Genomic DNA, 14,601 nt, shown 5'->3' on the forward strand with positions numbered 1-14,601 from the left:
TTGTTTCGCACTCAGACCAATTATGGAAGGACCTGTATCGCACTCATAGTCACGAACAAAATTGTCTGTCATTTTCTGAAGAAAACGAGCTTAGATTTGGTATAAATCTTATACTAAACTAGAAGTTTTTGCCCGTTTTTTACACAATGCAATTACACAAAAAGGTATTTTTACGGAGCTTACGAACACGATTACGTTGTAATATTACAAAGTATATGATCGTTGATCATATACTTTGACAGAAAAGTGACGCCTAGCGAGGCAGGTCCTATACAATAATTGGTCTGAGTGTTTCGCACCCAAATTCACCAGCAAAAATGTCTGTCGTTATAAATGGGGACGAAGTAAACTCACACATCGAAAATATTTAACACCATTATATGGATTCTGTGTCCATACACCACAAGTATTTAAACCTAAATTTCATCAAATTTGTAATAAAAACAATTTATAAAAAGAATCGATTCTTTTGACGAAACAGCCAAACATCGATCAGTAATCGAATATTCTATGTTTTTAATCTGTGGACATTCTAAGCAATGCTAAGCAATGTGTTTGATATATCCCCCTCTCAGACTAATTAGATAAAGACCTGCCTCACAAGACATTATTTTTCTGTCAAAGTATATGATCAACGATCTTATGCGATTATAAACACTGTCTATAGAATCGATGTTTCATAGTTTACAACCGTGTCCGTTGGTTAAAAACCTCCGTAAAAATACCTTTTTGTGTATTTAAATGTGTAAAAAACAAACAAAAACTGCTAGTTTAGTATAAGAAATGTATGAAATCTAAGCTCGTTTTCCTTAGAAAATGGCAGAAAATTTTGTTCGTGAATTTGGGTGCGATACTAGTCCTTATGTATTTAGTCTGAGGTCCCCCTCAATAAACGACAGACAATTTTGTTCGTGAATTTGAGTGTGATGTATCTCCATTTTCTAATTCCTCTATGGTGAGTATCAACGATTGTAGTCGTTGTTAATTTTCAATTTTTGACTTATGATGACAAGAATTTTTATAGTATAATATGTATGTATATAGTATATAAATTCTATACTATAGAAGAATTTGTATAGTATAAAATTAATATAGAATTTTTTATAGTATGTATTTAAATATTTAATTAAACATTGTAATTAAAAGCTACACATATATTAGTGAGGTTTAAAAGAGCTAGAGTTCAAAGCCATAAAGCCAATTTATAAAAAAAGGAATTTAATTGTCCAAGTTTCGTATGTGTAAAATTATAATCTGTGATTGTTATGATGAATAAAGAATGGCGGACGTTGTCATATTGAAATACTTGTTCACATTTTTACTTTTAAATGCTTGCCAGGGTAAGTAATTGTGATAAAAAGTGTGTACTTCACAGTGGAAAAAGAAATGATATTTGTAGTGCAAGTTTTGTTGTGCAACGACTGCGGAAAGTGGTAGAAAAAGGCTCGCATTCATACACTAGCTTTAGACAGAGTTTTTTATTATTGTTTTTTGGTAGGACGCAAACGTATGCGCGTTGTTTATTTATCATTTATTACTTTATTATATAGTGCTTATTATAACAAACACCACGTTATTAATGTGAAACGAGAGTATGAATAATAATGTATGGGAATTAAAGCTTTTGTAGTATGTCAAGGAATTCTCTTGAATTATGATTGTGGGAGGACAGTAAGCTTTGTATATTCTCTTTCCTGGAAACTTGCCTTTGCACAAGTAATTTTGGGCCAAAACTACTGTAATGGTAATATAAGTTTAATTGTTTACTCCTTTCCATATGATATAAAGAAAATGTAAATAAGTCATAGTTAACATTCCTCAATCCAGTTTTAAAATAAATTCTTTAACTTTATTCTTTACTTGTTAAGCTTTTTTGATGACTTTCTTACACATTCCTAGTGCTATGTGTTTAAGGTGTAAGGACAAGCAAAATTGGTTTATTTGAATCTCTATACATTTTAAAAATATCATGTTTATACAAAAAAAATGTGAGCATCTCGGGATGCTTGACAGAAGTGATAACTTAAACTAATTGTTTTAATTAATTGAATCTAGTTAATTATTAATTTTAATTAATAATCCCCTCTATTGTAAGGTAGATTTAAATAACATTTTGACAAGTGTCAATTGTGCGAACTTCAGCTGTAACCCAATTGTGTGAAGTTCAACTGTAACCATCAATCTCCTAAAAGTGGATCAGAGACCAAAAAATGTCCCCACTCAATGAGTGCTAAACATAACTTGTTGGCACTCAATTCAAGTAGTCTCATTTACAAATTCAACTTTAAACTCAATGTTTATGGTTGAATTTGTTGTGAATCTGGGATTTTATTGAATAATGGACTATATTTAAAGGCATTTAGGTATAATTTTCTTTACCAATAATTTTAAAACTGTCAAAGCAAAATTGTCCAGTTTTTAAGTGGAATTTTCTACATGATTGTGCGTCCTTTTATTATAAGAGGTCAATGACTGTAACACATGTTACCAAGCGGTTTACTCTCCCATAAGAAGATTTAGCACTTCAAAACTCTAAAAAGCTAAGAGCACAAACCAGATCATAATTTAATATTATGTTGTTATAAAATACTAATGTTTATCTTACAGCAGGTCTGTCAGGTTTTGATAACTTGGAACAAGTTGGAACTGCAGGCATACCGGCAGACAATCATGTCAAAGATGACCAAATGCCAGTTGAGAAAAAGAATATGGTACAGCAGCCCAGGTGAGAACTCTTATAAACTTCATTTTAAAAAGTGAAAGGCATTCTCTCTGTAAAATTTTGTCTTTGAAGTAACAATTTTTTAATTTAAACTTCCTTGCACACTCTTCTTTTTTAAATAAAAAAGATTTGTTATATCTTTTATATATGACCAATATTCCTGTTCCCCTCCAACTAGTCGGTAAAGATTTTGTTAGAAATGAGTATAGCAGACAGAGCAACTATCACCACCTTTCAGGGATGTCTGACTCCTTTAGCACTGAGCTATTGAGGCTGTAACTAAGTAATTAACTCTTAACTTGAGGAGTCAGCTGGTGAATGTGTTACGAATAATGAAATGAAGGCGAAAAGACGTTGATATGGACAGCTAAGGAAGTTGCACCTTTAGACCACCCAACTTATGTGTGGTCTAAAGGTGCAGATAGACTTGAGCATTCACTTGTAATGACAATGAGCATTTGTGCGAATGTTTCAGCGAGCAGATTTACTTGGAATGGAAACATCAAATGGAGCATTCGCTAAAATTCTCAAGATTGTTGAAAATTTTAGTGAATGCTCCATTTGATTGAACTGAATAACTTGCCCAGCCAAGCACAGAGCTAAATAATGCTAATTGTTACGAATAACAAGTAGCATTATTAGCTCTGGGCTTGGCTGGGCAAGTTGTTCAATTCGTCAAATATAAATATTGCAAATGCTCAAAGTTCTGTTACAAGTGAATACTCAAGTCTAACAGCACATTAAAGCACACTCGTTCTTTTTTTTATAACAGTTCACTTTTAAATTTATTGTAATTTCTATTTTATTTTCCCTGCTGCAAAGAAGAAGAAAGTTTCAAAAAAGGTAATAATTTTGACTCTTTTCATACTTAATTGTACAACACACATATGTGTAGATTTGTTTTTTTCTTACTTTAACAATGTGGCTATCAAATGAAAGGTGAAAAGACTATTACAAAAATATATACACACTACACAGTTTTAACTACACAGCATCACTGCATGCGGCAACATAAAGTATTTAGTACAATTTTATATAGGTATTGTGATCATACTTGTTTTTCTCTTTTCAGTTTAACACATTTGCTGCGGTACAGTCAATTGATTCAAGAGAATTCAATATGTCAACGGACCTCGTACCACATCACATAAAGTTTTAGTATAAGATCAAAAAAACTGGAAACGCACCAGAGTAAAGTACATAAAAATCAGTACCGCAGCGAACGTGTTAATATGCTTAAGCAGTCAGGTTTTTTGTTTTCATCAACATCTAAGTATTCTTATTAAAAAAATATTGTCTTTCCAGGTTCAAGTGTCACGTGTGCGAATCTGTCGAGTGCGGCGACAGCGCCGCGACAGTCGCGCCGCCGGCGTGCAGCTCGGCGCTGTACTGCTACAAGTCGACGGTGCGCGCGGCGGACGGCGCGCTGCAGCACTCGCGCGGCTGCGTCACGCACAGCGACCAGCACCAGCTGACGTGCTACAACAACCGCAACCAGCAGCTCAACATCTCGTGCTGCCAGGGCGACCTGTGCAACGACGGCGGCTTCCCCGCGCTGGCGCCGCCCGACATGGACGTGGAGCCGCTGGCGTCCGGCGCCTGGAAGCTGTGGCTCAGCGTGCCGCTGTCCGTGCTGGCCGTCAGCCTGGTCGGCGTGCTGGCGGTGTTCGCGCTGCGCAGGAGCCACCGGTGAGTCGCTGACACAGAACACACGGTGCATACTATGCAGCAAACCATTGTCCAAAACCGAGCTGGTAGCCTGGCTATCATATACTCTTAAGGCTTGTTCGGATTACTTTAGCAGTTTAGTCGAGTAGCGTAAAATTTAGCTGCTAAACGTGTCTGAACACCAAAAATTTAGTCAAGTAGGTTAGTAAATATATAGTTTAGTCGAATCAATCCATTGTACTCTAATAAAATAATAAATAAAATAGCCTTTTATTTTGAACAGCTTTTGGTTACATGAGTGTTGTTTGATTTAATTGATTATATTATGTCCCGCTGTTCAAAGTGTCTTCTGACATAGGCCTCCTCCAGCTGCTTCCACTGCACCCTGTCAGCCGCAACTCTGGTCCAGCGTGGCCCCAGGGTCAGGCGGATGTCGTCCTCCCACCTTCTTATTGGACGTCCACGTTGTCTGGTACTGACCCTTGGGTACCAGAGTGTCACCTGCTTGCTTCATTTATCGGTTGTGCAGCGCAACATGTGTCCCGTCCAACGCCATTTCAAGAGGTCGATTCTAATGAGAACATCAGCGAGTTTTGTCCTATGTTTTATCTCACTTGAGGTGATCCTGTCCTTTAGTCTTATACTCAAAATACTTCGTTCCATTGCCCTCTGACACTTAGCTAACTTTTCTCTATGTTTTTGTGTCAGGGACCAAGTTTCGCTTCCGTATGTTATACAAAGTCTTCGCAAAAGTTATCCTAGAAAGAATTGCACAACAACTGAACGAGAATCAGCCTATAGAGCAGGCTGGATTTAGAAAAAACTACAGCACAATCGACCATATTCACACAATCAAACAAATTTTAGAAAAGAGCAAAGAGTACCAAAAGCCTGTTTATATAATTTTCGTAGACTACTCTAAAGCATTTGATAGCTTGAATCACAACTACATTTGGTCAACACTAAAACAGCAAGGAGTGGACATCTGCTACATAAATGTCATGCAAAACATTTACAGACAAAGCAAAGGGAGTATAAAACTGGAAACGATAGGTAGCCCATTTCCTATAGACAGAGGTGTTAGACAAGGAGACCCACTGTCACCAAATCTGTTTTACTGCAGTGCTGGAGAATATCTTCAAACGCCTTGACTGGGCTGAATATGGTCTGAATATAAATGGCCGCCGCCTAAATCATTTGAGATTTGCAGACGATCTCATCTTGCTGGAAGAGGACCCATATAAAATACAGTAAAGAAGTAGGCCTTTTAATGAATACTGCAAAAACAAAACTAATGACTAACTCAAAAGAGGTTGATATAGTTCTGGATGGAAATAAGCTCGAGTATGTACAAGAGTATGTGTATTTGGGTCAGATAATTGCTCCTATAGACCAAATGTCAAAAGAAGTAAACAAGAGAATTGCTAGTGGGTGGAGAAAATACTGGTCACTAAAGGAAATAATGAAAAGCAAAGAAATAAATATGTCCATTAAGAGGAAAACCTTCAATACGTCATTGTACTCTACTCTACTATTAAACGAGCGAGTTGCGCCTCCTACCACACGTCCACGCTCTCTGGTTCATCTGCTAAACAAGTCTGATCCTGGCGAATTAGTCGAGTCCATTTTGTCCAGTTGCTACTAAAATCATAAAATTATGTTTCGCTAAAGCGAAGAAACAACTATGAAATTTGTTACAAAATATTTAGACCATGAGTGTTCATGGAATGTTAAGTCCACAGAATACCGTAACAAACAAATTAAACAATCAGCCTACTTAGATTTAAAAGTAAAGTAAAGTAGTCCGAACTAGGCTTAAGACATGTATACAAAATTATAATGTCTGAATCACTGAGATCCTGTTAAGCTACATAATTTCTTGTGCTTTATTTGTGTTTAAAAATAACAATGTTTGCAGGTTACGCGTGTCGCGCGCCGCACAGAAGCTGGGCGCAGACTCCAATTACTTCCCCTCTATGTACAGCCAGCACGTCACCAGCGCATACTACGAAGGTGATATATGACGTTATACTATCACATCAGCCTGTATTTAATGGTCTGCTACAGGTCAAGCTTCCCTAGAAAACATTTGGGACTTAGACATGGGTGATATTATTTGAATATGCAACAATTACTATTTTAATATAAAATTTCATTATAGTTGGCAAAATGATACTTTTCCTGGGGATTTGACTTTTTTTTTTTGTTCTATTGATCTCGTGCGATCAGTCGATGGACTATGAGCAGAGGAGTTGTAGGGAGGTTTGGCGGTTAGAAGCAACTTTCCCCAGCAGGAGAAGCTTCATATATATGTATGTCATATGTGACTTTCAATCAAGAATTTGCCGTCTTTTCAAACGTCGAATCACCTGTGGTGTCGTTAACTGGCATTTATTTCATGTATATTTCATTATATGAAGCTCTCATACAAATCCAATATAGTTCCACAATTACCCACCAGTTGTTATCTGAACCATTGCAGATTGTGCTTTCTGATGTTTGAGGGTGTAACACCAACAAATTCCTTGCTCTATGCTGGGACTGAAAATTTCAAAGCTCAGACTAGAAGCTGCATATGCTATATATTATTATAGGCTCCAATGAAGGCGTTTCCTACTAGAATATTGTCTGCTTTATTAAGTTGCCATTTCAATTGATCTATCTTAATTTAGATCTTGAATACATTTTTTATACAATATGTATACTTTTAGGCTAGTCAGCGATGTGTGTATTGTACTAATATACATATTAATTTACTTGAAGGTGTGGAAGGGTCACAGAACGGCGGAGGGCTGCACGCGGTGGCGGCCGGCGACTCCACGCTGCGGGAGTACCTGGAGTGCTCCGTCACCAGCGGCTCGGGCTCCGGCCTGCCGCTCATGGTGCAGCGCACGCTCGCCAAGCAGGTCACGCTCATCGAGAGGATCGGCAAGGTGAGATCACCTGGACCTTGGACCTGCGCCAGAGAGATTGTCTTATCTTGAGAACTATGTTGGCATGCAGGGCCGGCCCGTCCATACGGCGAATGGAGTAGTCGCTTCAGGCGCCAAATCCTAGAGAGCGCCTAAATGATAGTCCTAGTCAACCGTAGACGGTACTGCGCCTGATTTTCAATTGGTCACCCCAGAGTATGGTCGAGATCTTCGCGTACCATTCTTACTTTACACTCATAATTTGGTATGAGTGTAAAGGAGAGGAGGAGAAACAGGAGAGGCGCCATAATTGGATCTCGCTCCATTTTAAAATTTACTTTGGGCCGGCGCTGTTGGCATGCAACAATTAACTGATATGAAATGAGTGTACTAGTAGAAGAAGAGGACTCAATGAACTCGTGGTCCGCAGGGGCGGTACGGCGAGGTGTGGCGCGGCTCGTGGTACGCCGACAGCGTGGCTGTGAAGATCTTCTTCTCGCGCGACGAGGCCAGCTGGCGCCGCGAGACGGAGATCTACAGCACAGTGATGCTGCGCCACGACAACATCCTCGCCTACGTCGGCAGCGACATGACCAGCAGGAACAGCTGCACGCAGGTACTACTTACTGTTGATTTGACAGCTTGACTTGGGGAGGATAGCTGGTGGAAGACGTTGATGTAATCGAGCGAGGCTTTTAATATGCGTGCTGCCATCTACAAGCATAGTCAAACAGTGTTTGTTTATTTAACTACCGGTAGATGGCGTTGTTACAGAACTTTGAAACTATCCCTTTTTGTTTTTTTGTAAGAACTTGTAGCGTTGCAGTTATGCTCATAAATGGCGCTTTTTTTAAAGAAGTTTTACTTCAGTTGTGTGGCCTATAGTATACTTGTTTTTTTAATTTTATTTAGTATTTTATGTATGCTTACAGTTATGGCTGATAACGTTATATGTATAGATGTAAATATAACCAAAGTGCAGTAATGAAGACTTGTTTCGTTACAGTTGTGGCTGATAACGCACTTCCACCCGCTGGGCTCGCTGTACGAGCACCTGAGCCGCAGCACGCTGACGCGCCACCAGATGATGCTCATCTGCCTCTCCATCGTCAACGGGCTGCTGCACCTGCACACCGACATACACGGCACGCAGGTGACGAATACTGCGGGACTTGCACAATACACGAGAACGTTTCACCGTTTGCAAACTAAACGTCGATATGTTGCAGGGTAAACCGGCAATCGCGCACCGGGACATAAAGTCCAAGAACATCCTGGTGAAGGTGAACGGCGAGTGCTGCATCGCGGACCTGGGGCTGGCGGTGACGCGCCAGCACGTGGCGGCCGAGCTCACGCACAACCCGCGCCAGGGCACCAAGCGGTACATGAGCCCGGAGGCGCTGGACCAGAGGTACTGCGCCTGCCAGTGACCAGCGGACCTGGGGCTGCTACCCGCTATATCAAACTTGAGACACGTTGCGGATAAATTAAATTACTGTTTCATTCAAAACCAATTAAAAACCTAGTTTATATATTGTTAATGTACTCTCAGACCAATTATAGAAGGACCTGTATCGCACTCATAGTCACGAACAAAATTGTCTGTCATTTTCTGAGGAAAACGAGCTTAGAATTTGTATATGTCTTATACTAAACTAGAAGTTTATGCCGGTTTTTTACACAATTCAATTACACAAAAAGGTATTTTTACGGAGCTCTTTAACCGACGAACATGATTACAACTATTTAACATCGATTCTATAGAGACAGTCTTTATAATCGCATTAGATCGTTGATCATATACTTTGACAGAAAAGTAACGTCTAGCGAGGCAGGTCCTCTACAATAATTGGTCTGAGCACGTACTGCTTTCGTTCCCAGTATGAACGTGCGCTGCTTCGAGGCGTACCGCAAGTGCGACGTGTACGCGCTGGCGCTGGTGCTGTGGGAGGTGACGCGGCGGGTGGCGCCGGCGCGGGAGCACCGCGCGCCCTTCAGCGAGCTGGCGCCCGCCGACCCCAGCTTCGACGACATGCGCAAGATCGTGTGCACCGACAACGCGCGCCCCGCGCCGCCCGACGACCCGCACCCGGTACGTACTGCGCACACTGCGCCGGGGGAGGGGGCGCCCCCGACCCCAGCTTCGACGACATGCGCAAGATCGTGTGCACCGACAACGCGCGCCCCGCGCCGCCCGACGACCCGCACCCGGTACGTACTGCGCACACTGCGCCGAGGGAGGGGGCGCCCCCGACCCCAGCTTCGACGACATGCGCAAGATCGTGTGCACCGACAACGCGCGCCCCGCGCCGCCCGACGACCCGCACCCGGTACGTACTGCGCACACTGCGCCGGGGGAGGGGGCGCCCCCGACCCCAGCTTCGACGACATGCGCAAAATCGTGTGCACCGACAACGCGCGCCCCGCGCCGCCCGACGACCCGCACCCGGTACGTACTGCGCACACTGTGCCGGGGGAGGGGGCGCCCCCGACCCCAGCTTCGACGACATAAAATGTTACATTGGTCTGTAGAAGTCCATTGCTGAACATATGTCTTTCGCAGGGGCTTCCAAATACAAACTGTAGTGAGCCACCCGAGTGCAAGGGTTCCCTGTCATATGTTTAATGTAGCCAATTCGCCAAACTTTTTGGTATGGGTCGCCATTATAGCATTTAGGGATACCAATGACCCGGACGCCTTGGAGTCCCAAAGTGTGGTGTATAATGAAGTATTTCCCCCAGACGATGGTGGGCATGGCGAGCCTGATGCGCGAGTGCTGGCACCAGAACGCGTCGGTGCGGCTGCCGGCGCTGCGCATCAAGAAGACGCTGCTGAAGCTGGCCGCCGCCGACTGCGCCGTGCGCCTGCAGCACGACGACGAGGTGTACGTGTGAACTGGCGCCCGCTGCTGGCCACTGGTGACCACTGGTGACCACTGGCGACGACTGGTGATTTACTGTCCGCTGGTTCCCTTGAGGACGAACCCAGGGAGGGCAACAGAGAACGACATAGTTATTGTCGATATTACATTGTTTGTTGAACTACCCGCATACGGACAGTATTGTCAATAATATACTCAGAGGCACAATTATCCACCCACTTAAATATGATGCGAGTGTATTGAAGTGGGCGGATAATCGTGCCTCTGAGCATATATCTACGAATACAATTGACAGTATGAACTGTATTGACAATATTATTGTGTTTATGAAGGCCTTGGTCGCGTTGTATGGATCACATACAATCAAGTTATATGAAGTGATTTCTATGTATAGCTATACATATATCTTCCAAGTTAGTGATTTTAATGGTATTTTGACGAAACTAAACTTCATCATGGAGTTTCAAGATTTAACAATAAAACATGAGTGTAATCATTTTAATTGCCACTTGAATAAGTTTTGTTTATCTCATACTCATAACTAAAAATAATCTTTGGGAGCCAGTTAAAAATTAATTAATTCTAAAAAGGAATTTACAACACAGACAGCTGATATATATTATACTATACTCGAAAATTGAAAATTACATCTAAAATTATTCATTTTTATAGACCTTATTTGACTCAATATGACTATGTATTGAGTCAAATAAGGTCTACATAATATAAAATTAAATCAAGTAAAATTTTAATAGGTACAATTGTTGTTCCAGTAAAATTTATAAAAGCCATATTTGTAATTTTTAGTGGAATTTGTACTATAAACTGAACTCAGCTTTTAATTTTAATTCGAGATCCTTGTCATTAGATGCAACTGTGAAAAGTATAATGAATGGCTAAACAGTAAATATTATGATAATTGTGCCATGTATAGCATTTTAGATTTAAGAACTTTAATTGATTAATTTAGTTTTAATAACCTATACATATGTGTATTAGGAAAGATCAAGTAATCATGTAAAATATCATGAAATAGGTATAAATATGACTAGATAATGTTTTTAATAGTCTCAAAATATTAGGTGAAGTTTAATCACTAGATAGTGTCAGTTGTTGTCATACATTAGACACCTCAATGGAAAGAAATTGGAATATGGGGATAAAATATAGCCTATAACATTTGTTTGTGAATGTAATAGGCTATATTTAATCCCCTTTTCCAACGGGAACTACGTGAGTAAAACCACTATATTATATTAATGTAGCAAAAAATAAAAATCAAATATACTCTCGTCAAGTAACGCTATCTAGTGGTAAATTTAATCTAGTAGAAAACTTTTTATATTTCACTATAATTTTGTAAACATTTTTTTTTACTTTTACGCCATATTAGGTTAAAATATGTTTAATTTAGCTCGTAAGAATTCTATTGTGTACATTTTTAGTAGAAACTAACTATTAAGCTGATAGAATTAAATTGTTATTTAAGGATATTCCAAATTATAATTGTGCACCTTCACAATTTTAACTTAGAATATATTATGATACACATTATGTAAAGTGCCGATTAGCTATATAACGTGTATATTAGCTATATAACGTGTATATTAGCAATGTAAAATGTAAATAACAAATATTTTTAAGTCCAGTGCAGCTATGATTGAGTATTGTTTTATTTTATTGGAATTAATCTTTATTTAATATCATCATCATTATTCAGCCTCTCTTATTATTATAGGAGATTAGCGGATCCCTCGAAGTTTCACCTGCATATCCTTAGGAACTGAACCTATGCAGGTAACGGGGATTAAATATACTCGCTGATAATATAGCTTACAGTTGCTGAAAGAAATAAAATAGATCCAGTAGTTTTTCAGCCTATTTATTAGTTATTACAAACAAACAGACAAACAAACAAATTACTTTCTGTTTTATGACAGATATGGTTTATTGACTGGATATTATGTAAGAAACAAATGTTTATTCTTTCCATATCTTAACAGAATGTTATATTCTTCTAAACTAATATTATGAACAGGAGATTTGATTTTGTCTGTTACGATTTAACTCAAAAACTACTCACCTGATTGTAAAAAAAACTTTACCATTAGAAAGCTATGTCTTCACCGAGTAACACAGGCTATTTTTTTTTTTTTTTTTTTTTTTTTTTTTTTTTTTTTTTTTTTTTTTTTTTTATTTAAAGAATATTTGCCATATTTTTTATAATATGACCAATATTCCCATTCCCCTCCAACTAGTCGGGAAAGACTGTGCTAGGAGTGGGTACGACAATAGATCAACGGGGCGGGGATCGAACCACCACCCTTCGGTGATGAGTCCGACCGCTCTTACCGTTGAGCTATTGAGGCTGTAAATTTTTCCCCCGTATTTTATCCCCGTAGGAATAGGAATAGGAATGAATTTTATCCCCGTATTCCCATGGAAACGAGGACTATGTACATGAAACCACAGGACGTTTGCTAGTATTGATATAAATTAGTAATCACACCACAAAATTTTATTCACATATTCATATTGAAGCACGAACAAATAAATAAAGCATCGATCTCCTATTAAAAAGTGGATGCACAATCAGCGACAAAAAAACGTCCACACTCAATGAGTGCCAAACACAACTTCTTGGCACTCATTTCAAGCAGTTGCATTTGCAAATTCAACCTTAAACTCAATCCAAAAGGTTGAATCTGCTCTGAATTTTGAGATTTTATTGAATATTGGACAATATTTAAAGGCCTTTAGGTATAATTTTCTTTACCAATATTTCTAAAACTGTCAAAGCAAAATTGGCCAGATTTTAAGTGAAAGTTTCATGATTGTGCGTCCTTTTATTATGAGAAGTGAATGCCAAAAAGTGACAAATACATATATGCTTTTTTGTTTATTACATGTATTTGGGTAAGAGTTGTTTTATGTCGGCGGCCATGATGAGTATTTTGTAATTTTGTTTATTGAATCTCTTTTGCAATGAACACTTGTTAAAATAACACTTTATTACATTTTTTTTGTATAATTAGTTAAGTTTTTATTTTTATAGTTAAGTGAACCACAGCTTTAGAATTAAAGTCGCCTAATCGTTCTTTTAATCAAATATAAATTTATTTTTATAATTTTAAGTTTTTTTTATTGATTTTAATTGAACTTGCTGTGTTTTACAAATCAAGTCTGAATCCTTAAAGTGACTTTACTTTATTTCCGATTTTGGTGTATGGTGGCGATATGATGAATATCAAATTTCAGTATACTAATGCATGATGAATATTAAATTATTCAGTATTCTAATGCATCCTGATTTGAGATAGCCCTAATGAACACAGCTAAATACACTCGGTATGTTAGTTCTGTTATATTATAGTATTATACAGGGTGGTATTTTTTTAATTATTTTTCCTTAAAGAATATAATCCTAGAGTTATGGTAAACACTCCCGAGCACCCTGTATACCTACGAGTACATAGTACATATTTTGTATTGGTACATTTAAATGAAAATATATTGTGCATTTATGTTCGATTTTTATTTTTGAAATTGTGAATATTTCAGGCATTAGTCCATTGGGGAATATTTTTTATTTACATTATGGTATATAAATATTTGAATTTATGCCGATTTGCATTTAAATCTAAATTAAACGTGACGTCACTTCTATTATTATTTGATAAATACATTTTCAACTTTTTCTAGTTGAAAATTTTTTTTTTCTTTTTCTTCATTGAATCTGAACTTCTTACTACACACATAAAATCAAAAAAGCAATTTTGATAATTTATAAAAAAATAACTGAATTTTCACCTATACATGCAGTTTGTCAATTTTTTATTTTCAATTTCAAGATATGTTTTTTTTTATGTAAGTACTTGATAACTACAAATTCTCATTACAGATGTATTAATTTTGAAGTTTTTGGACTACAAATTCAGCACATTGTATGATACAACGTAAGAGTAGCGTGGTACGCCCAGAGGTTTTCTATTGTGTTCATGTTACTGTAAATAAATATTAGGTTATAATTACATTATGTATAAGGAGTTTAAAGTTACGAAAATAAAGTATTTGTCTATTATAAACTAGTTTGAATTAATTTTAAGCTTCTATGAATATTTTAGTTGCACTATCATCTAACGCCCGAAATTAATAATGTATCTCCAATCTAATATTCAATTCTAAATCATCGACCCAGCACTATTTTTTTCAATTCACTATCTTTGACATACGCAATTGAGATTCTATGTAACAAATGTCATCCGGTGTTTACTGGTGGATATCATACAGTATGTAGATGACATTTTGTCAATTTGATGTTTATTTTTACCCTACTAATATTATAAACGCAAAAGTTTGTTTGGATGTTTGTTGCTCTTTAACCCCGCAGCTACTGAACCGATTTGGCTGAAATTTG

The 14,601-nt window shown here is 38.1% G+C and overlaps 1 protein-coding gene across 2 annotated transcripts; it reads left to right on the plus strand.

The window, feature by feature from the left end:
- The first annotated feature begins 1,210 nt into the window (after positions 1–1,210).
- LOC112056596 (activin receptor type-1) lies at positions 1,211–14,269 on the plus strand. 2 transcript variants are annotated; one of them, XM_052889166.1, is made up of 10 exons: positions 1,211–1,340; positions 2,608–2,725; positions 4,028–4,411; positions 6,309–6,403; positions 7,154–7,323; positions 7,733–7,918; positions 8,309–8,455; positions 8,532–8,713; positions 9,184–9,394; positions 10,045–14,269. In XM_052889166.1, the coding sequence occupies exons 1-10, from the start codon at positions 1,280–1,282 to the stop codon at positions 10,195–10,197; spliced, it is 1,707 nt and encodes a 568-aa protein (XP_052745126.1). In that variant the 5' UTR covers positions 1,211–1,279; the 3' UTR covers positions 10,198–14,269. The 2 variants fall into 2 exon arrangements, with proteins under 2 accessions (XP_052745126.1, XP_052745134.1); XM_052889174.1 differs by having other exon boundaries at positions 1,268–1,340; positions 2,611–2,725.
- The last annotated feature ends 332 nt before the right edge of the window (positions 14,270–14,601 follow it).

This window comes from Bicyclus anynana, chromosome 2, assembly GCF_947172395.1.
Source record: "Bicyclus anynana chromosome 2, ilBicAnyn1.1, whole genome shotgun sequence".
NCBI lineage: Eukaryota > Metazoa > Arthropoda > Insecta > Lepidoptera > Nymphalidae > Bicyclus > Bicyclus anynana.